Here is a 23,950-nt window from a genome sequence, read left to right on the forward strand (position 1 = left end):
CACCCACGGAGTCACCAGGGCGTCCACTGCACTGGCTTGGGGGTCCCTTGACCTGGAACAATACCTCGGAAGCTTCTTGTTGAGGCGAGACGCCATCATGTCTATCAGAGGAATTCCCCAACGCTTCGTCACTTCTGCAAATACCTCTTGGTGAAGAGCCCACTCTCCCAGATGGAGATTGTGTCTGCTGAGGAAATCTGCTTCCCAGTTGTCCACTCCCGGGAGGAAGACTGCTGACAGAGCGCTCACATGTGTTCCGCCCAGCGAAGGATTCTTGTGGCCTCCACCATAGCAGCCCTGCTTCTTGTTCCGCCTTGACTGTTTACATGCGCCACCGCTGTTATGTTGTCCGACTGGTTCAGGACAGGTCGACCCTGAAGAAGGCTCTTTGCTTGTAGCAGGCCGTTGTAAATGGCTCTTAACTCGAGAACATTTATGTGGAGACAAGATTCCTGGTTTGACCATTTCCCCTGGAAATTTATACCTTGGGTGACTGCGCCACAGCCTCGGAGACTTGCATCTGTTGTTAGTAGGACCCAGTCCTGGATTCCGAAGCGGCGCCCCCCTAGAAGGTGAGAGCTTTGTAGCCACCACAGGAGAGAAATCCTGGCCCTGGAAGATAGACTTATTTTCCGGTGCATGTGCAGGTGAGACCCGGACCATTTGCTCAGCAGATCGCACTGAAACACCCGGGCATGAAACCTGCCAAATGGAATGGCTTCGTACGCCGCAACCATTTTCCCCAGAACCCGAGTACACTGATGAATCTATACACTTTTCGGCCTCAGAAGCTCCCTGACCATCGTCTGTAGTTCCAGAGCTTTGTCTTCCGGAAGAAACACTCTCTGTAACTCCGTGTCTAGAATCATGCCTAGAAAGGGCAGCCGAGTGGTCGGAATAAACTGAGACTTTGGCAAATTTAGAACCCAACCGTGTTGTCGCAGAACCGACAGAGACAAATCCACATTTCTTAACAATTGTTCCTTGGACCTCACCTTTATCAGGAGATCGTCCAAGTACGGGATAATTGTAACCCCTTGTTTGCGAAGGAGAACCATAATTTCCGCCATGACTTTGGTGAAAATCCTCGGGGCCGTGGTAAGCCCAAACGGCAACGTCTCGAATTGGTAATGAAAATCCTGTACCGCAAACCTGAGGAAAGCTTGATGCGGAGGATATATCGGGACGTGTAAGTAGGCATCCCTTATGTCGACTGAAGCCATAAAATCCCCCGCTTCTAGGCTGGAGATCACAGCTCGAAGAGATTCCATCTTGAACTTGAAAACTTTCAAGTATGGATTGAGGGATTTTAGGTCCAGAATCGGTGTGAACGAACCGTCCTGCTTCGGTACAACAAAGAGGCTCGAGTAGAAGCCCTCGCCCCGTTGAGACAGGGGAACGGGAACAATGACCCACTGTTGACACAACTTTTGTATTGCTGCCTTCACCACCTCCCTGTCCGAAAGAGACACTGGCAAGGCCGAAATGAAAAAGCGGTAAGGGGGCATCTCCTGGAACTCCAGCCTGTATCCCTTAGACACTATTTCTAGGACCCAAGGATCCAGGCCTGATTGAACCCAGACCTGACTGAAGATCCGCAGACGGCCCCCCCCACCGGTCCGGATTCCCACAGGGGAGCCCCAGCGTCATGCGGTGGACTTGGTAGAGGCTTTGGAGGACTTTTGGTCCTGGGCGCCTGATACTGCAGGCGACTTTCTTCCCCTTCCTCTACCCTTCGAAGCGAGGAAGGACGAGCCTTTTCCTCGCTTGTATTTATTTGGACGAAAGGACTGCATCTGCTGATGGGGTGCCTTTTTCTGTTGTGTGGGAACATAAGGAAGAAAAGATGACTTACCCGCAGTCGCTGTAGACACCAGGTCAGTCAGGCCGTCACCAAACAAGACACTACCTTTGAAGGGGAGAGCTTCCATAGCTTTCTTGGAGTCGGCATCAGCATACCATTGATGGATCCACAGCTCCCTCCTGGCCGAGATCGCCATGGCATTGGCTCTTGATCCCAAGAGACCAACATCCCTCGCTGCATCCTTCAGGTAATCTGCAGCGTCCTTGATATAACCAAGAGTCAAAAGAATATTATCTTTATCAAGGGTATCCATATCAGAAGCTAAATTATCAGCCCATTTAGCAATAGCACTACTCACCCATACCGACGCCACAGCAGGTCTGAGTAATGCACCCGTATTAGCGAAAATGGCATTCAAAGACGTCTCCAGCTTGCGATCCGCCGGATCCTTGAGATCTACCGTGTCAGGGGACGGAAGCGCCACCTTCTTGGACAAACGGGATAGAGCCTTGTCGACATTAGGAGACGACTCCCATTTTTCCCTGTCATCAGAGGGGAAAGGATACGCCATGAAAATTCTCTTCGGAATCTGCCACCTCTTGATCGGCGACTCCCAAACCTTTTCACAAAGAGCATTCATTTCATGAGAGGGGGGAAACTTCACCTCAGGCCTTTTCCCTTTAAACAAACAAATCCTTGTTTCCTGCACCGCAGGTTCGTCAGAGATACGTAAAACATCTTTAATAGCCACAATCATGTACTGAATACTCTTAACTAGCCTTGGGTGTAAAGTAGCCTCATTGAAGTCGACATCGGAATCAGAATCCGTTTCGGTATCCGTATATACCATCTGGTAAACTAACTCTTTTGTGACCCTGACGGGGCCTGCACCTGAGTCAAAGCATCCTCCATGGAATTCCTCCACACTTGAGTCTGAGACTCCGATTTAACCAATCTCTTAGACAATGAGGCCACATTTGCATTAAGTGCACTTAACATCGTAACCAAATCAGGTGTCGGCTGTGCCAACAGAGCCATCTCCAGTCCCGTTTATGCGCCCCCAGCAACCTTCTCCGGGGAGTAACTCAGACATGCCGACACGTAGTACCGACACACCCACACACACTGCCTCAGCTAGGGGACAGACCCACAAGGAAGCCCGGAGAGAGAAACCACAGAGGCAGTATGCCAGCTCACACCCCAGCGCCCATATATCAATGGCGCTGGTGAGCTGTGCGGCTAAGCCCCTCCCCTTCCCGGCGCGCTTCAGACCTGCTAAAATTCAAAACTGCTATGCTGGCGGGGGTACGGAAAACGGTGCCCGGACACTGAAAATGGCTGTCTGCCAGCCCTTTAAGACCCAAGTAACATGCTGCCCAGGGCGTCCCCCCCCCCCCCCCCCAGCGCCCTGCACCCGCTAGTGCCGTTGGTGAAGTGTGTGGGAGCATGGAGCGCAGCGCTACCTCGTTACTGAAGTCTTCTGCCGTCTGATGTCTTCGGATCTTCATATACTCACCCGGCTTCTTTCTGCTGGCTTCTGTAAGGAAGGTGACGACGCAGCTCCGGGAACAAGCAGCTAGGCGAACCAAGTGATCGAACCCTCTGGAGCTAATGGTGTCCAGTAGCCTAAGAAGCAGAGCCCTTAACTAAGTAGAAGTAGGCCTGACTTCTCTCCCCTCAGTCCCTCGATGCAGGGAGCCTGTAGCCAGCAGGTCTCCCTGAAAATAAAAAAACCTAACAAAAGTCTTTTCTAGAGAAAGTGAGATTTTAAACCTACCGGTAAATCTTTTTCTCCTAGTCCGTAGAGGATGCTGGGGACTCCGTAAGGACCATGGGGTATAGACGGGCTCCGCAGGAGACATGGGCACTCTAAAGACTTTAGATGGGTGTGCACTGGCTCCTCCCTCTATGCCCCTCCTGCAGAACTCAGTTAGAGAACTGTGCCCAGAGGAGACGGACAGTACGAGAAAAGGATTTTTGTTAATCCAAGGGCAAGATACATACCAGCCCACACCATCCACACCATCCAACTTGAAACATACGAACCAGTTATCAGCCCGAGACTGATCAAAACTGTAACATAACCCTTATGTAAGCAATAACTATATACAAGTCTTGCAGAATTTAGTCCGCACTGGGACTGGCGCCCAGCATCCTCTACGGACTATGAGAAAAAGATGTACCGGTAGGTTTACAATCTTATTTTCTCTTACGTCCTAGAGGATGCTGGGGACTCTGTAAGGAACATGGGGATTATACCAAAGCTCCAGACCGGGCAGGAGAGTGCGGATGACTCTGCAGCACCGATTTAGCAAACATGAGGTCCTCCTCAGCCAAGGTATCAAACTTGTAGAATTTAGCAAAAGTGTTTGAACCCGACCAAGTCGCCGCTCGCAAAGCTGTAATGCCGAGACGCCTCGGGCAGCCGCCCGAGAAGAGCCCACCTTCCTAGTGGAATGGGCCTTTACCGAATTTGGTAACGGCAATCCAGCCATAGAATGAGCCTGCTGAATCGTGTTACAGATCCAGCGAGCAATAGTCTGTTTAGAAGCAGGAGCGCCGAGCTTGTTGGCTGCATACAGGACAAACCGTGTCTCTGTTTTCCTAACCCGAGCCGTCCTGGCTACATACATTTTTAAGGCCCTGACTACATCAAGGGACTTGGAATCCGCCAAGTCACCCGTAGCCACAGGCACCACAATAGGTTGGTTCATATGAAAAGATGAAACCACCTTAGGCAAAAATTGAGGACGAGTCCTTAATTCTGCTCTATCCACATGGAAAATCAAATAGGGGCTCTTGTGAGACAAAGCCGCCAATTCGGACACCCGCCGTGCAGATACCAAGGACAACAACATGACCACCTTCCAAGTGAGAAATTTTAAATCCACCGTTTGAAGAGGCTGAAACCAGTGAGATTTTAGAAACTGTAACACCACGTTAAGGTCCCATGGTGCCACTGGGGGCACAAAAGGAGGCTGGATGTGCAGCACTCCCTTTACAAAAGTCTGGACTTCTGGGAGAGAAGCCAATTCCTTCTGAAAGAAAATCGATAGGGACGAAATCTGTACCTTAATGGAGCCTAACTTTAGGCCCATATCCACTCCTGTCTGTAGAAAGTGGAGAAAACGGCCCAGATGGAAATCTGCAGTAGGAGCCTTCTTGGCTTCACACCAAGATACATACTTCCTCCAGATGCAGTGATAATGTTTTGCCGTCACCTCCTTCCTAGCCTTAATCAAAGTAGGGATGACTTCCTCTGGAATACCTTTCCCTGCTAGGATTTGGTGTTCAACCGCCATGCCGTCAAACGTAACCGTGGTAAGTCTTGGAACACGCAGGGTCCCTGCTGCAATAGGTCTTCACTGAGAGGAAGAGGCCACGGATCTTCTGTGAGTATTTCCTGAAGATCTGAATACCAGGCCCTTCGAGGCCAATCCGGAACAATGAGTATTGTCCGCACTCTTTTTTCGTCTTATGATTCTCAGTATTTTTGAGATGAGCGGAAGAGGAGGGAACACATAGACCGGCTGAAACACCCATGGTGTCACCAGGGCATCCACCGCTACTGCCTGAGGGTCCCTTGACCTGGCACAATACCTCCGAAGCTTCATGTTGAGGCGTGGCGCCATCATGTCTATTTGTGGAAGTCCCCACTGACTTGTTATCTCTGCAAAAACTTCTTGATGAAGTCCCCACTCTCCTGGATGGAGATCGTGTCTGCTGAGGAAGTCTGCTTCCCAGTTGTCCACTCCCGGAATGAAGACTGCTGACAGAGCGCTTGCGTGATTTTCCGCTCAGCGAAGAATCTTGGTGGCTTCCGCCATTGCCACTCTACTCCTTGTCCCGCCTTGGCGGTTTACATGAGCCACAGCTGTGACATTGTCTGATTGAATCAGAACCGGTAGGACGCGAAGATGATTCTCCGCTTGTCGTAGGCCATTGTATATGGCCCTCAATTCCAGTACGTTGATGTGTAGACAAGCCTCCTGGCTTGACCATAGTCCCTGAAAATTTCTTCCTTGTGTGACTGCTCCCCATCCTCGGAGGCTCGCGTCCGTGGTTACCAGAACCCAGTTTTGAATGTCGAACCTGCAACCCTCTAGAAGGTGAGCACTCTGCAGCAACCACAGGAGAGACACCCTGGCCCTGGGGGACAGGCTTATTTTCTGATGTATTTGTAGATGAGACCCGGACCACTTGTCCAGAAGGTCCCACTGAAAGATCCTCGCATGGAACCTGCTGAAGGGGATGGCCTCGTAGGTCGCCACCATTTTTCCCAGTACTCGAGTGCATTGATGGACTGACACTTTTTTTCAGATTTAAAAGGTCTCTGACCATGTTCTGGAGTTCCTGGGCTTTTTCCATCAAGAGAAAAACCCTCTTTTGTTCAGTGTCCAGAATCATGCCTAAGAAAGATAGCCGAGTCGTTGGAATCAACTGTGACTTTGGTAGATTTAGAATCCAGCCATGCTGCTGCAGAACTCTCAGGGAGAGCGACACGCTTTTCTGCAATTGATCTCTCGATCTCGCTTTTATCAGGAGATCGTCCAAGTACGGGATAATTGTGACTCCCTGCCTGCGCAGGAGCACCATCATTTCCGCCATTATCTTGGTGAAAATCCTCGGGGCCGTGGAAAGCCCAAACAGCAACATCTGAAACTGGTAATGACAGTCCTGTACAGCGAATGTCAGGTACGCCTGATAAGGGGGTTATATGGGGACATGAAGGTATGCATCCTTTATATCTAGTGACACCATAAAATCCCCCCCTTTCAGGCTGGAAATAACTGCCCGGAGCGATTCCATCTTGAATTTGAAAATTTTCAAGTACAGGTTTAGGGATTTTAGATTTAGAATGGGTCTGACCGAGCCATCCGGTTTCGGGACCACAAACAGGGTTGAATAGTACCCCTTCCCCTGTTGAACTAGGGGAACCTTGACAATCACTTGTTGTTGACACAGTTTTTGAATTACAGCTAAAACTATCTCCCTTTCTGGGGGAGAAGATGGTAAAGCCGATTTGAAAAATCGTCGAGGAAGCACGTCCTCGAATTCCAGCTTGTAGCCTTGGGATACAATTTCCATCGCCCAAGGATCCACGTCTGACTGAACCCAGACGTGGCTGAAGAGTCGAAGACGTGCCCCCACCGGCGCGGACTCCCTCAGTGGAGCCCCAGCGTCATACGGTGGATTTAGTAGAAACAGGGGAGGACTTCTGCTCCTGGGAACTAGCCGTAGCAGGCATTCTTTTCCCTCTACCCTTACCTCTGGCCAGGAAGGAAGAGCCCCGACCTCTTCTGGACTTATGCGACCGAAAGGACTGCATCTGATATTGTGGTGTTTCATTTTGCTGTGGGGGAGCATAAGGAAAAAAAGTAGATTTACCCGCGGTAGCTGTGGAAACCAAGTCCGCGAGACCCTCTCCAAACAAAACCTCACCCTTGTAAGGCAAAACTTCCATATGTCTCTTTGAGTTGGCATCACCCGTCCATTGGCGGGTCCACAGGGCTCGCCTAGCAGAAATCGCCATGGCGTTGGCTCTCGAACCTAACAGCCCAACGTCTCTCGAAGCGTCTCTCATATATAAGACTGCGTCTTTAATGTGACCATTAGGTCAATAAAATGCTATCCATATCTAGGGTATCAATGTCAGATGGCAAGGTATCTGCCCAAGCTGCTACATCGCTTCAAACCCAAGCCGACGCTATTGCCGGTCTGAGCAATGCACCCGTATGTGCACAAATTGATTTTAAGGTAGTTTCCTGTCTGCGATCAGCAGGATCCTTGAGGGCTGCCGTGTCTGGAGACGGTAGCGCCACCCTTTTGGACAAGCACGTTAAAGCCTTGTCCACCCTGGGCGCGGATTCCCACCGTAACCTGTCCTGTGCAGGGAAAGGATACGCCATAAGAATTTTCTTGGGAATCTGCAGTTTCTTGTCTGGAGTTTCCCAAGCCTTTTCAAATAACTAGTTCAGCTCATGAGATGGGGTATAGGTTACCTCAGGTTTCTTTTCCTTAAACATGCATACCCTCGTGTCAGGGACCGAGGGGTCATCTGTGATATGCAAAACATCTTTTATTGCAATAATCATATACTGAATACTTTTGGCCACCCTTGGGTGTAACCTCGCATCATCGTAGTCGACACTGGAGTCAGAATCCGTTTCGGTATCAGTGTCTGCTACTTGGGATAGGGGACGTTTCTGAGACCCTGGAGGGCCCTGTGATACAGCCAAAGCCATGGATTGACTCCCTGTCTTTTCTCTGGACTCTGCTTTGTCCATTCTCTTATGTAATAAAGACACATTTGCATTTAAAACATTCCACATATCCAGCCAATCAGGTGTCGGCATCGCTGACGGAGACACCACAATCATCTGCTCCACCTCCTCCTTAGATGAGCCTTCCGCTTCAGACATGCCGACACACACGTACCGACACCCCCACACACTCAGGGATATATATATATATATATATATATATATATATATATATATATATATATATAGAGAGAGACAGTCCCCCAATAAGGCCCATTGGAGAGACAGAGAGAGAGTATGCCAGCACACACCCAGCGCCACCGGACACTGGAATAAAATCCCAGTCAGTACAGCGCTTTTATAAATATACTCACTGCGCCAATTAAATGTGCCCCCCCCCCCCCCCCTCTTTTTTGCCCTCTGTACTTGTGTTCAGCAGGGGAGAGACCGGGGAGCCAGCTTCTCTGCAGCGTGCTGTGGAGAAAATGGCGCTGGTTAGTGCTGAGGAATCAAGCTCCGCCCCTTTATCGGCAGGCTTCGATCCCGCTCAAATCTTTATACTGGCGGGGTTTTTTGCCATATACTGCCTCCGCAGTATATATCTATGCCAGTGTCCCTAGAGGGTTAATAATTGCTGCCCAGGGCACCCCCCCTGCGCCCATACAGTGCCGCCAGTGTGTGTGCGCGCGTTACCTCATAGAAGACCAGAAGTCTTCTGTCGCCTTTGAAGACTTCTATCTTCTCATACTCACCCGGCTTCTATCTTCCGGCTCAGTGAGGAGGACGGCGGCGCGGCTCCGGGACGAACGGCGAGGGTGAGACCTGCGTTCCGACCCTCTGGAGCTAATGATGTCCAGTAGCCTAAGAAGCAGAGCCTATCATTTAAGTAGGGCTGCTTCTCTCCCCTCAGTCCCACGATGCAGGGAGCCTGTTGCCAGCAGTGCTCCCTGAAAATAAAAAACCTAACAAAGTCTTTTTTCAGAGAAACTCAGTAGAGCTTCCCTGCAGTGCACCCAGTCTCCTCTGGGCACAGGATCTAACTGAGGTCTGGAGGAGGGGCATAGAGGGAGGAGCCAGTGCACACCCATCTAAAGTCTTTAGAGTGCCCATGTCTCCTGCGGAGCGCGTCTATACCCCATGGTCCTTACAGAGTCCCCAGCATCCTCTAGGATGTAAGAGAAACTCAGTAGAGCTCCTCTAGTGTGTGTCCAGTCAGTCCTGGGCACAAAGTCTAACTGAGGTCTGGAGGAGGGGCATAGAGGGAGGAGCTAGTTCACACCCAGTCAAAGTCTTTTCAGTGTGCCCAAGCTCCAGCGGATCCCGTCTATACCCCATGGTCCTTTTGGAGTCCTCAGCATCCTCTAGGACATAAGAGAAATAATAATTACAAAGGAGACAATCTGTAGAAGCTGGAATTCAAATGGATTCAGTACACCATACCTAGCTGCCAAATCAAAAGAAAAGCTAAAACAGCCTAACCAAGGGACTAATTCAGACCTGATCGCAGCAGCAAAATTGTTCTCTAATGGGCAAAACCATGAGCTGTGCAGGTTGAGCAGATATAATGTGCAGAGAGTGTTAGATTTGGGTGCGGTGTGTTCAAACTGAAATATAAATTGCAGTGTACAGTATAAATAAAGCAGACAGAATTTACCCTGCACAGAAACAATATAACCCACCTAAAATCTAAATCTCTCTGCACGTGGCCTCCTGAATTATCTTCTGGAGGCTCCGATGACAAAGTATCCCTAGATATTTTTGTTTAGATTGGGACCATGTACTCTGTATGACTCAGGTTGAACCTCAGCAATGGTTTACAGCATGAGGGGAAAGACAGACACAATCAGCTATTCTACATATGCCAGATATCACAATAAAGGACACTGAGTTACTTGAAGCTCAGTATACCCATCAGTCCCATGATTACTTGCGCCTGGCTCCTGCGTCTATACCCTCTGTATAGACCTAAGAACACAAGCAGACTGAATATGATATACATATATCCACAGATGCTCATGAACTCAGAATGAGAAAAGCGCATTTGACATGCTATGCCCCCTAATAAGCTATAGAATAGTAGTGCTGACCCTGACGAACCACCCAAAAGGGAGATCATGCAGCAAGTACAGATAGTCTATGCTGGTTAACACCTGAAAATGTAACAGGAGAAGAATCCATGTCAATCCCCTTACTGAAACAGAGGAGCATAATCTTCCTTGGGCTGGATCTCAGGGCACCTTGTCTGTAATCCACGCAAGTATGGGGTGAACCCAAAAACCCCACATAGTTAGATCTGAGGGAAAGCTCAGTTTGCACACAGGCAGCAATACAATCAGCTATGCCATAGCCAGCAGAAGTCAGTGTGACCTGATCCCTGATGGCTAGGAGCGAAGAGTCTACTGAGTGTAAGATTGCGAGCAGGGCCTTCCTACCTCTATGACTGTTTGCCCCAATGAAAAGAGCCCAGCTTCCATAGGCACTTGAAAATTGAAGACGACGGGATGCAGAGGGGAGGAGTTTCTCTCAAAGTTATATTGGTCTAATTAAGTGCCAGCTCCTATGGTCCCCTCAAGCAAACCCATGGTGCACTGTCCCCAGGTTAGATGAAAGAGAAAGGATAAACTGACCTGGTGGTGAGGGGTGTCTCATTTGCCACTACCATATCTGTGCCACCACTCTGATTGGAAATTATTGAACTATTCAGCAATATTCTGCTAGCCCCAGAAGCCTACTAAATGAGGGGTGGCGGGGTGTTGTGTAGGGACACACTGTTGATTCACCCATACGACTTGGTATATAAAAAAAACATAAAAAAAAACAATAACAAAAAAAACACAGCAGCCTGAACGGGGTGATAGGGGGAAATAATGAATTTACCAAGTTTCTTTCCACAAACACAGTTATACCAGTATCCCCATAGGAAATAACAAAACAATAATACTGAGCTAACCACTTAAACATAGTTGATGGGTGACAGAATAAGAGAGTGATACTACCATTTATGGAGCTAATTACATTTTAATAACTGGCCAAAGAGGCGTTTCACTGTAATATGAAGGTGAATAATAATACCACATGTTCTGTGTGCATAGCACAAAAATTATATATAATTTGCCATCCTTTATTTATTTTTTTACAAATCTCTCTTTATTGAAGCATGCTGCAAGACATGAAATAATAAATGTACATCACAATATTGCAACTTAATAAAAATAAGCCAAATATATAACCCAACAGAATAAGAAAACATGGTCAAACAAAGCAGGAATGAAAGTGTAAGTGCTCAATTCTGGACACAAACCGGTAACACTCGTGAAACCATGCTGGCATAAAGTTGAGGGCAAGACAAAAGTGTCTGACAAAATCATATCGATCAAGTGCCTGTGAAACGTCAGTTTCCTAGAAGTACTGTCCAAAAGATGTCAGAGGTAAGACCCTCAGTACTCCAGGCCATAAACGGGTAAGCAGATTCACTATTTTTAATATTTGTAAATTTTATTTTAAGAGGCAGAGTGAGGGAAATATACAAGCTGAGCTGATGTTTATGCTGCAAGATTTCCCATTATTTTTGTGTGGTTAGCAAAAGAGGGCTGACGTGAATATGGATAAACACCTCCCAATTGTAAACCAAGAAACCAGAAACCAAGCTATTAACCCTGCACTACCACGAGTGCGGTCACCATAAAGCCTATCCTTCAAGTAACACAATTGGGAAGCATGGCTATAAGCAGTAACATTAGGCAAATTAATAATCCCATTTAATTTGGGCTGTTGGGAGTTTCACAAATATAATTTGGAGGCCTTATATGTGCCAGATCAAAAGTAAGGAACGCTCTCTTGCCCACTATGGTACCCATCAGTAAAAGGGTTTGGAGAATTAAGTTAAGTTAGGGAACCAAAATCATCTTCACTTAATAAGCTCTCCACTGGTAAGAATGCCGGGGATAAGTCCAACCCGCCTCCAAATCTCAAGCAATACTCAGTATAATCTTTGTTATATTGACTGACTAAAGGTTATGGGGGGCGGATGGGTGTGCGTGAAGGGGTGGGGCGGTGGGTTTTGAGTTACTGAATAACCAAATATGTGATGGATATTTTTGAAAACGAGATTTATGGTAAGAACTTACCTTTGTTAAATCTCTTTCTGCGAGGTACACTGGGCTCCACAAGGATAGACATTGGGGTGTAGAGTAGGATCTTGATCTGAGGCACCAACAGGCTCAAAAGCTTTGACTGTTCCCAAGATGCACTGCGCCGCCTCCTCTATAACTCCGCCTCCCTGCACAGGAGCTCAGTTTTTAGTTAACCAGCCCTATGCAGTAGCAGGAAAAGAGACGGCAACAGTTAGAAGTCACATACAGCACACTCTTACTACAGGAGAAGTGTCAGCGGCTAATGCCATACCAACCCAAAGAAGCTAAGTGCGTCAGGGTGGGCGCCTTGTGGAGCCCAGTGTACCTCGCAGAAAGAGATTTCAAAAAATTAAGTTCTTACCATAAATCTCGTTTTATGCTGCGGGGTGCACTGGGCTCCACAAGGATAGACATTGGGGATGTCCTAAAGCAGTTCCTTATGGGAGGGGACACACTGTATCGGGAACAAGAACCCGGAGTCCAAAGGAATCATCCTGGGAAGCAGCAGTATCGAAGGCATAGAACCATATGAACGTGTTCACTGAGGACCACGCAGCCGCCTTGCACAATTGTTCAAGGGTCGCACCACGGCGGGCCGCCCAAGAAGGTCCGACAGACCGAGTAGAATGGGCCGTAATGTGAGCACGAGCGGACAGACCAGCCTTCAAATAAGCATGTGCAATCACCAGTCTAATCTATCTGGCCAAAGTCTGCTTGTGAGCAGGCCAGCCATGTTTGTGAAAACCAAACAGAACAAAGAGAGAATCAGATTTCCTAATAGAAGCAGTTCTCTTCACATAGATACGGAGACCCCGTACTACATCCAAAGACCGCTCTTTGGGAGACAAGTCAAAAGAGACAAGGGCCGGAACCACAATCTCCTGATTAAGGTGGAACGAAGAAACCTTAGGTAAATATCCGGGACAGGTCCTAAGAACCGCCCGGTCACGGTGAAATACCAGATATGGGGAACTACAAGACAAGGCACTCAAATCCGACACTCTTCTAGCAGAGGCAATAGCCAGCAGAAACACCACCTTAAGGGAAAGCCACTTAAGATCAGCTGAACCAAGCGGTTCAAACGGGGACTCTTGTAACGCCTCCAAAACCACCGACAAGTCACAAGGAGCCACAGGCAGGACATAGGGAGGTTGGATACGCAACACACCCTGAGTACAGGTATGAACAACAGGTGAGGTAGCAATTTTTCTCTGAAACCACACTGACAAGGCAGAAATATGAACCCTGAGGGAGGCCAGACGCAGGCCTAAGTCTAGGAACCGCTGAAGAAAAGCCAAAAGCTTGGCTGTACTAAACTTGGAAGCATCATAAATGCGCACCAGACCCTATGGTAAATCCGAGCAGAAGCCGGTTTCCGGGCCCGCAACATGGTTTGAATGACTGCCTCAGAAAACCCTTTAGCCCTCAAGATGGAAGCTTCAAGAGCCACGCTGTCAAAGACAGCCGGGCCAGGTCCTGGTAGACACAGGGGCCCTGAACGATGAGGTCTGGGCGTTGTGGAAGTAGAATTGGACGCTTTGATGAGAAGCTCTGAAGGTCTGAGAACCAGTGCCGTCTGGGCCACGCTGGAACTATGAGAAGCAGGATTCCTCTTTCCTGCTTGAACTTCCGAATTACCCTGGGCAGGAGTGACACCGGAGGGAACACGTACGGCAGCCGAAACTTCCATGGCACCGCCAGCGCATCCACGAATGCTGCTTGAGGATCCCTTGTCCTTGCGGAACCTTGTGATTGTGTCGAGATGCCATCAGATCCACATCTGGAAGGCCCCACCTTTCCACTAGGAGTTGAAACACTTCTGGATGGAGGCCCCACTCTCCGGCATGTACGTCCTGACGACGGAGAAAGTACGCTTCCCAATTCAGGACCCCCGGAATGTATATTGCCGATATGGCCGGTACATGGCGTTCCGCCCATTGAAGAATCCGTGAGACTTCCTTCATTGCCAAGCGGCTTTGAGTACCACCTTGATGATTTATGTAAGCCACTGTGTTGGCGTTGTCCGACTGTACTTGAACAGGACGGTTCTGTATTAAATGTTGGGCCAGGTTCAATGAGTTGAAGACCGCCCGCAATTCTAGAATGTTGATCGGGAGGAGAGACTCCTCCTTGGTCCACCGACCCTGAAGGTAGTGTTGCTCCAACACCGTGCCCCAACTCCTTAGGCTGGCATCCGTCGTCAGCAGGACCCAGTCGGGTATCCAGAAGGGACGACCCCTGCACAATCGTTGGTCCTGGAGCCACCGGTACAGCGACAGACGGACCTCCGGAGCCAATGAGATCATGTGAGACCTGATCCGGTGAGGCAGGACGTCCCACTTGGCCAGAATCAGCCTCTGGAGAGGGCGAGAATGAAATTGAGCATACTCCACCATGTCAAATGCTAACACCATGAGGCCCAGCACCTGCATCGCCGAATGTATCGACACTGGCGGACGAAAGAGGAAGCAACGAATCCTGTCCTGAAGCTTCAGGAATTTCTCCTGAGACAAGAACAACCGCTGGTTGTGAGTGTCCAATAGCGCTCCCAGGTGCACCATGCTCTGAGCAGGGACCAGGGAGGATTTCTTCCAGTTGATGAGCCACCCGTGGGCTTGCAGAAACTGGACAGTCAGATCTAGGCGACGTAGGAGAATTTCTGGGGAATTTGCCAGGATCAACAAGTCGTCCAGATACGGTAGGATCCTGACCCCTTGACAGCGGAGTACCACCGTCATAACTTTGGTGAAGACTCGCGGAGCCGTGGTTAAACCAAGAGGTAACACCCGAAACTGGTAATGGAGGTTGCCAACCGCAAACCTCAGGTATTGCTGATGCGACACTGCTATAGGAATATGCAGGTAAGCATCCTGTATATCCAGGGAGACCATATAATCCCCAGGTTCCAAGGCCAGAACAATAGAGCGAAGGGTTTCCATACCGAACTTGGAGATTCTCACAAACTTGTTCAATGCCTTGAGGTTGAGAATGGGCCGGGAGGACCCATTCGGTTTCAGAACTAGAAACAGCAGAGAATAGTACCCCTGGCCCCTCTGAGCAAGAGACACCTGTACTACCACTCCTATGTCCAGGAGGGTCTGTACCACCAAATGAAGAGTCTTTGCCTTTGTCTGGTCCGAAGGGACGTCTGTCAGGCAAAATCGATGAGGGGGATGGTTTTTGAAGGCTATGGCGTAACCTCGAGTGAAGACTTCTGGTACCCAGGCATCTTAAGTGGTCTTCAACCATTCCTGGGTATACCCTAGAAGCCGGTCCCCCAGGGGAGGCCCGCCCCGTCATGCTGCAGGCTTATCGGTCTTGGAAGCTGGCTGATGGGCAGCCCAGGTTCTTTTGGGCTTTGGCTTACCAGGTTTGGAAGTGCGGGCCTGTTTGTGGTACATTTGGTGGCCAATCCCGGGATTTAGGCTCAAAAATGGCCGGGATTCAATCCCGGGATTGGAAGCTCCAATCCCGGGGATTGAGGGATCAGCGTTGAGCGTCCACCGGACGCTCAGACGCTGCCCGGCTTCCTGCTTACGGGTCTCCAGCGCAGCGTGAGAGGTGACGCTGCGCTGTCAGCTGCTGGTGGGAGCCGCCAGCATCATTCACAGGATGTTCCCCTCCCGCCCGCCCCTGGTATATGGTGAGTTATATGTGCGGGGCGGGGTGGAACGAGGGGGCGGCCACCTAGGTAAAAGCCAATCCCGGGTATCCCGGGATTGGCCATTTTTAAATCCCGATACCCGATTGGCTTCCCTAGTGGTACGCCTGACCTTTGCTTTACCTGAAGGACAAAAGGGATGAAAGGAAGTACTTTTAGCCTTCGGCACAGAAGGAGCAGTACTTGGCAGACAGGCTGTTTTGGCAGTAGCCAAATCAGCCAATATCTTATTTAAGTCCTCTCCGAACAGGATATTTCCCTTAAAAGGGAGTACTTCCAGGGTTTTTCTAGAATCTAGATCCATAGACCAGGATCTCAGTCACAATATCCGGCGAGCCAGGACTGACGTAGTAGAAGCCTTGGCTGCCAGAACACCGGCATCAGAAGCCGCCTCTTTAATATAGTGAGAAGCTGTGACAATATATGACAAGCATTGTCTAGCGTGATCAGAAGAGATTTCAGCTTCCAACACTTGGGCCCACGCTTCAATAGCTTCTGCAGCCCATGTCGCTGCAATAGTGGGCCTTTGCGCAGCACCCGTGAGGGTGTAAATCGCTTTCAGACAACCCTCCACACGTTTATCCGTAGGCTCTTTCAGAGACGTGATGGTAGTGACAGGTAGAGCTGAAGAAACCATCCTTGCCACATGCGAATCCACTGGAGGAGGTGTCTCCCAATTTATAGACAGCTCTGGCGCAAGGGGATAGCGAGCAAGCAGCTTCTTGTGAGGCACAAACTTCTTACCTGGATTTTCCCAGGATTCCTGACGTACATCAACCAGGTGATCAGAATGAGGTAAAACTTGTTTAACCACCTTCTGACGCTTGAACCTATCTGGTTTCTTAGGAGGAACAGATGGCTCGGGATCATCCGTAAGCTATAGAATCAACTTTATAGCCTCTAATAGATCAGGAACATACACTTGCGAACTGCTATCCCCATCAGTATTATCAGTGTCAGAATCTGTGGGGTCAGTGTAAACGCCATCTTCATCAGACGAGGTGTCAGTGACAGCAGTGGATTGTGAGGAAGTAATGGTCCGCTTAGAGGACCCCTTGGTCTTAGGCGAGCGAGGGTTAGACTTTTTAGTAGTCAGTGACTGGTTCAATTTCTTTAACTGAGCGTACAAGTTATCTGCCCACGGTGGATTAACCGCGGGTACCATATACGGTTGGACCGGCATAGGAGGTCCCATAGGGGGCATTAGTTTAGTAACTAGCGTATTCAGTAGTGTGGGGAAGGTAGCCCACGGTGGGTCGTTCTGGAGCCCCATTGCCACAGTCCCACTGGGGGGCAAGGAACCCCCAGAACCAGAGCCCTCAGCAGCTATATTTTCCTCAAAAGTATCTGCGGCTTCAGCACCACTCCCAGTGTGTTCAGCCACAGAACAGTTACCCTCATAAGTAGAAATGTTATTACTTGCAGTATAAGGTAACACAGTACAATTTGTCAGCAGCACAATACCTGACCCAAATCAATGCACAGTGTAGTCAGCACAAACAGGGATTCGGGAGAGATATATTATATTATAATAAATCTGACGCACCTAGCCCCCACAGGTTATAGAATATAGGGATAGCAAGCTGAGTGCGAGACACGAAATGGAAGTCACCCAGCAGGCCAATGCACACACATATAGTCACAGTTTGTACAATGCAGACGTTATAACAAGCAATAATACTGCACTGGACTAGCTTATATATAGCTATGTAATCAATAGATATAACAATGCACAGTAAAGACTGGATGTATATCACAGGGTACTTGTACCAAATAACCCTGACCAAATGCACTTTTTCTTAACTATCACTGTCTAGACGACATGTAGAATACTTAAGTGTCTTGTTAAGGCACAGCGCTGACTGTCAGGCGGCTTTACAAATGAGGATTTGCCCAAGCAGTCCCAGGAACAGTGTAGTTGAGAGAAATAGCGCTCAAACACTAACTGGGAGTGAGGGAGAGATATGCAGCTCCAGGGCGGGAACATTTACTGTAAATGGCGCTCTGGGGCTGGGGGAGGGGCTACAGGTCTAAGCCCTATCCCCCTGCTGGACATAACCACCGGTACTATGGGCTTAATATAAAATGGTTTATAAGAGAAACCGACGTGTGCCCGTGCCCTGGTGGCCTAGTGGGGTCGCCTGTACTGCCACAGTGTCAACGCCAGCGCGCGCGGCCCACGCCGGATCGCAATAAAGAGCGGGTCCCGCGAACGGTACCCACTTACCACCTCCCAAAGCGCGGCCACGCGATTCTGGAGAGCCCCAGCCGTGTGTGTTTAACGTGAAGAAAACCGGAGCCTCCTGCTGTAGGTACCCAGCAACCAGGACACGGGAGTGTACAGCGCCGCTGGGGAGAGATGGAGCTGCAGCAGGGAATGTCTCCTGACATCTAAACTCTGCTGCAGCCCTTGTAGTCTTCACTTTTCTTCACAAAAAAGCTCTTCTTAGGGCTGCCAGGAGCAGCCCCTCTGTTACGTGCCTGCTATCTGCAGCACCAACTACAAAACGGAGCTCCTGTGCAGGGAGGCGGGGTTATAGAGGAGGCGGCGCTGTGCATCTTGGGAACAGTCAAAGCTTTTGAGCCTGTTGGTGCCTCGGATCTAGATACTACTCTACACCCCAATGTCTATCCTTGTGGAGCCCAGTGTACCCCGCAGCAGAAAAATCATTTGTGATATTCCTGGACTAGGCCAGTCATGTATGACCCACTGAAATGTAAAGAGCAATGGACTTTTCAAAATCAACAGAGGAACCAAAGATAACACAAACTTCATAATCCGTTCCAAGAACCTCCATCGCATTCAGAATGTATTAAAGAACATTTTGATATTTTGACTATTACCTTTAACTGGAATGGTATCAGCTGTGACAAGTTCTTAAACTCTAAGCATACGATCTAACTCCAAATTAAGGAGCAAAATTGACAAGGCACAAACCTGTCTCATGACCCTCAAATCAATTAATAAGGAAGTGGAGGGAGAAAAGAAAAAAACCTAATAAAGATAATTATATTCCAGCAGAAATCCCACTTAGAACTGCATACAAGTAGAGTCATGAAACCACATTATAAAGGCCTTTTTTGGCGTCAAGGATGTGTCTAATACTAGAAGAGTTGGGTTGCAGTTTTGGCAGCGACAACTGCTGCAGTAGCCGAATGTATACCCTTGTCTGAATGCCTACCTGTGTAAGGACGAGAGAAAAATCAGCAGTGTATCTGCTTTGATCTTTGCCAGCAACATTAAGGAGGCTTACAGAGGATGCAAACAGGATGGCAGAGACAGGTCTTTAGAGAGTTTATGGAGAAGCGTAGTAATGGTATTATAATGTGTATTACTATATTACGTTTATAATTCAAGGGAAAAGCCATCAGATCCAGGGGACTTATAAGAATATAGGCTCACAATACCCTGAGCAGTTTTAGCCTTTATCCCTTTATATGTATTTTATTAAGGCAATGCAAAATGCTGCACTTGCCTCCGAATATGCATTACTTAGCTAATGCCGCCAGGCAATTCAGCGTGGCTACCATAGTTACTAAAGCATGGAATTATACTGTAAGGCACATTTATTTTTATAATATGAATTGCACAAATCACTGGTACTGGAGTACTCACATGCTTCACAAATAAAGAAGCTAGCCTTTCTGGCTCTTCCAAACATTTTTCCAGTTCACCCAGGAAGAACCTAAGGGTAAGTAGATTGTGTCATTGATGTTACATTAAAATCACATTTTGCCCAGTTCAAGCATTTCTCCTCCGCAAATGAAGTAAAATTGTATTACAATACAATGAATGCATTTAATCTTGTATTTTTGCAGACGCCGAGATCCCGAGCGATCAAACGCCCGACAGTCAGCATGCCGCCGGCAATCTGTGGTCGGGATCCCCACCGCCAGTCTCACAGCCCAAACCCGTACTGTATGTATGTTTGATTATACAGTCATGATGGAATGCTCCAAAGGATGCTTATAACAGTTCATTAAACGCACCAGCCAGTCAGCTCCCGTCATATTTCAAACCCCGCCTGTAACTTGACAGTTAGGAGCCGATTGGCTGTTGCGTTATCACCTTCCACTTTGTCACTTCTTCAGACTTTATACATTTGCCCACCGTCAAAATCTTGTCATATTATACAAGTTATACATTTTAGATTTTGAAAGAAAAACATTACATATGAATAACGAAAAACAAACATACTCTCTGTGCCAGTCATAAATCTGATGAATATTCCCAAAAATGATTTTATCTTTTCCTTTCATATCATCAGGAACTCCATCCTCCTTCATAAGTGCCATATACCCCTATGGAAAAAAAAAATGAACTACAGTAATGTTTTATATGTCAGCAGTTAGAACCAAATCCTAAATAATCTGTGCACATATGTACTTTTGTCAGAACTTAATCAAGTTGGAATGTCCTTAAAAAAAATAAGAATTTACTTACCGATAATTCTATTTCTCGTAGTCCGTAGTGGATGCTGGGGACTCCGTAAGGACCATGGGGAATAGCGGCTCCGCAGGAGACTGGGCACATCTAAAGAAAGCTTTAGGATCACCTGGTGTGCACTGGCTCCTCCCCCCATGACCCTCCTCCAAGCCTCAGTTAGGATACTGTGCCCGGACGAGCGTACACAATAAGGAAGGATTTTGAATCCCGGGTAAGACTCATACCAGCCACACCAATCACACTGTACAACTTGTGATCTGAACCCAGTTAACAGCATGATAATAGAGGAGCCTCTAGAAAAGATGGCTCACTACAACAATAACCCGAATTTTTTGGTAACAATAATTATGTACCAGTATTGCAGACAATCCGCACTTGGGATGGGCGCCCAGCATCCACTACGGACTACGAGAAATAGAATTATCGGTAAGTAAATTCTTATTTTCTCTGACGTCCTAGTGGATGCTGGGGACTCCGTAAGGACCATGGGGATTATACCAAAGCTCCCAAACGGGCGGGAGAGTGCGGATGACTCTGCAGCACCGAATGAGAGAACTCCAGGTCCTCTTTAGCCAGGGTATCAAATTTGTAGAATTTTACAAACGTATTTGCTCCTGACCAAGTAACTGCTCGGCAAAGTTGTAAAGCCGAGACCCCTCGGGCAGCTGCCCAAGATGAGCCCACCTTCCTTGTGGAGTGGGCATTTTAAGATTTTTGGCTGTGGCAGGCCTGCCACAGAATGTGCAAGCTGAATTGTACTACAAATCCAACGAGCAATCGTCTGCTTAGAAGCAGGAGCACCCAGTTTGTTGGGTGCATACAGGATAAACAGCGAGTCAGATTTTCTGACTCCAGCCGTCCTGGAAACATGTATTTTCAGGGTCCTGACCACGTCAAGCAACTTGGAATCCTCCAAGTCCTTAGTAGCCGCAGGCACCACAATAGGTTGGTTCATGTGAAATGCAGAAACCACCTTAGGTAGAAAATTTGAGGACGAGTCCTCAATTCTGCCCTTTCAGAATGAAATATTAAGTAAGGGCTTTTATATGATAAAGCCGCCAATTCTGACACACGCCTGGCTGAAACCAGGGCTAACTCGTCACTTCCATGTGAGATATTTTAAGTATACAGTGGTGAGTGGTTCAAACCAATGTGACTTTAGGAAACTCAACACAACATTGAGATCCCCAAGGTGCCACTGGAGGCACAAAAGGAGACTGTATATGCAGCACCCCTTTTACAAATGTCTGAACTTCAGGCACTGAAGCCAGTTCTTTTTGGAAGAAAATCGACAGGGCCGAAATTTGAACCTTAATGGACCCTAATTTTAGGCCCATAGACAGTCCTGTTTGCAGGAAATGGAGGAAACGACCCAGTTGAAATTCCTCTGTAGGGGCCTTCTTGGCCTCACCCCACGCAACATATTTTCGCCAAATGCGGTGATAATGTTTTGCGGTTACGTCTTTCCTGGCCTTGACCAGGGTAGGGATCTTCAGGATCCGGCATTCAACCGCCATGCCGTCAAACGCAGCCGCGGTAAGTCTTGGAACAGACAAGGCCCTTGCTGGAGCAGGTCCTTTCTTAGAGGTAGAGGCCACGGTTCGTCCGTGAGCATCTCTTGAAGTTCCGGATACCAAGTCCTTCTTGGCCAATCCGGAACCACGAGTATAGTTCTAACTCCTCTCCTTCTTATGATTCTCAGTACTTTTGGTATGAGGGGCAGAGGAGGGAACACATACACTGACTGGTACACCCACGGTGTTACCAGAGCGTCCACCGTTATTGCCTGAGGGTCCCTTGACCTGGCGCAATATCTGTCTAGTTTTTTGTTTAGACGGGACGCCATTATGTCCACCTTTTGTTTTTCCCAACGGTTTACAATCAGGTGGAAGACTTCTGGGTGAAGTCCCCACTCTCCCGGGTGAAGGTTGTGTCTGCTGAGGAAGTCTGCTTCCCAGTTGTCCACTCCCGGAATGAACACTGCTGACAGTGCTATCACATGATTTTCCGCCCAGCTAAAATCCTTGCAGCTTCTGCCATTGCCCTCCTGCTTCTCGTGCCGCCTTGTCTGTTTACGTGGGCGACTGACGTGATGTTGTCCGATTGGATCAATACCGCCTGACCCTGAAGCAGGGGTTTCGCTTGACTTAGGGCATTGTAAATGGCCCTTAGTTCCAGAATGTTTATATGAAGAGATGTCTCCAGGCTTGACCATAAGCCCTGGAAATTCCTTCCCTGTGTGACTGCTCCCCAGCCTCGCAGGCTGGCATCCGTGGCCACCAGGACCCAGTCCCGAATGCCGAATCTGCGGCCCTCTAGAAGATGAGCACTCTGCAACCACCACAGGAGGGATACCCTTGTCCCTGGTGACAGGGTTATCCGCTGAAGCATCTGAAGATGCGACCCGGACCATTTGTCCAGAAGGTTCCACTGTGCGTGGAATCTGCCGAATGGGATTGCTTCGTAGGAAGCCACCATTTTTACCCAGAACCCTTGTGCATTGATGCACTGAGACTTGGTTCGGTTTTAGGAGGTTCCTGACTAGCTCGGATAACTCCCTGGCTTTCTCCTCCGGGAGAAGCACCTTCTTTCTGGACTATGTCCAGAATCATCCCTAGGAACAGAAGACAAGTCGTCGGAATCAGCTGCGATTTTGGAATATTGAAAATCCAATCGTGCTGCCGCAACACTACCTGATATAGTGCTACACCGATCTCCAACTGTTCCCTGGATCTTACCCTTATCAGGGAATCGTCCAAGTAAAGGATAACTAAAATTCCCTTCCTTCGAAGGAATATCATCATTTCGGTCATTACTTCAGTAAAGACCCGGGGTGCCGTGGACCATCCCTACGGCAGCGTCCGAACTGATACAGTTCTGTACCATAACCTGAAATACCCTTGGTGAGAAGGGTAAATTTTGACATGAAGGTAAGCATCCTTGATGTCCCGAGACATCATGTAGTCCCCTTCTTCCAGGTTCGCAATCACTACTCTGAGTGACTCAATTTTGAATTTGAACCTCTGTATGCAAGTGTTCAAAGATTTTAGATTTTAGATTTTAAAATCGGTCTCACCGAGCCGTCTGGCTTCGGTACCACAATAGTGTGGAATAATACCCCGTTCCCTGTTGCAGGAGGGGTACCTTGATTATCACCTGCTGGGAATACAGCTTGTGAATGGCTTCCAAAACTGCCTCCCTGTCAGCGGGAGACGTCGGTAAAACAGACTTTTGGAAACGGCGAGGGGAATACGTCTCGAATTCCAATTTGTACCCCTGAAATATTATCTGAAGGATCCAGGGGTCTACTTGCGAGTGAGCCCACTGCGCACTGAAATTCATTGAGAACGGGACCCCACCGTGCCTGAACTTGTAAAGCCCTAGCGTCATACTGAGGGCTTGGCAGAGGCGGAAAAGGGTTTCTGTTCCTTGGAACTGGCTGATCTCTGCAGCCATTTTCCTCTCCCTCTGTCACGAGCAGAAAAGAGGAACCCTTTTGTCCGCTTGCCAACCAGGACTGCGCCTGATAATACGGCGTCTTATTTTGAGAGGCGACCTGGGGTACATCCCCTCTTTTAAGGCAATACTTCCAAATGCCGTTTGGAATCCGCATCACCTGACCACTTTACTGGAATAATTGGA

General features: G+C 48.4%; 1 protein-coding gene across 2 annotated transcripts in view; it reads right to left on the reverse strand.

Moving 5' to 3' along the window:
- TRIO (trio Rho guanine nucleotide exchange factor) overlaps positions 1-23,950 on the reverse strand; it is a 1,426,902-nt gene that overhangs the window by 133,559 nt on the left and 1,269,393 nt on the right. For both annotated transcript variants that reach the window (XM_063922713.1, XM_063922714.1), the window contains exons 40-41: positions 20,060-20,163; positions 19,478-19,547 (exon numbers count right to left, since the gene is read on the reverse strand). In XM_063922713.1, coding sequence (XP_063778783.1) covers positions 19,478-19,547; positions 20,060-20,163 — 174 coding nt within the window. The remainder of the gene's footprint in view (positions 1-19,477; positions 19,548-20,059; positions 20,164-23,950) is intronic.

Source organism: Pseudophryne corroboree, chromosome 5 (genome assembly GCF_028390025.1).
Source record: "Pseudophryne corroboree isolate aPseCor3 chromosome 5, aPseCor3.hap2, whole genome shotgun sequence".
Lineage (NCBI taxonomy): Eukaryota > Metazoa > Chordata > Amphibia > Anura > Myobatrachidae > Pseudophryne > Pseudophryne corroboree.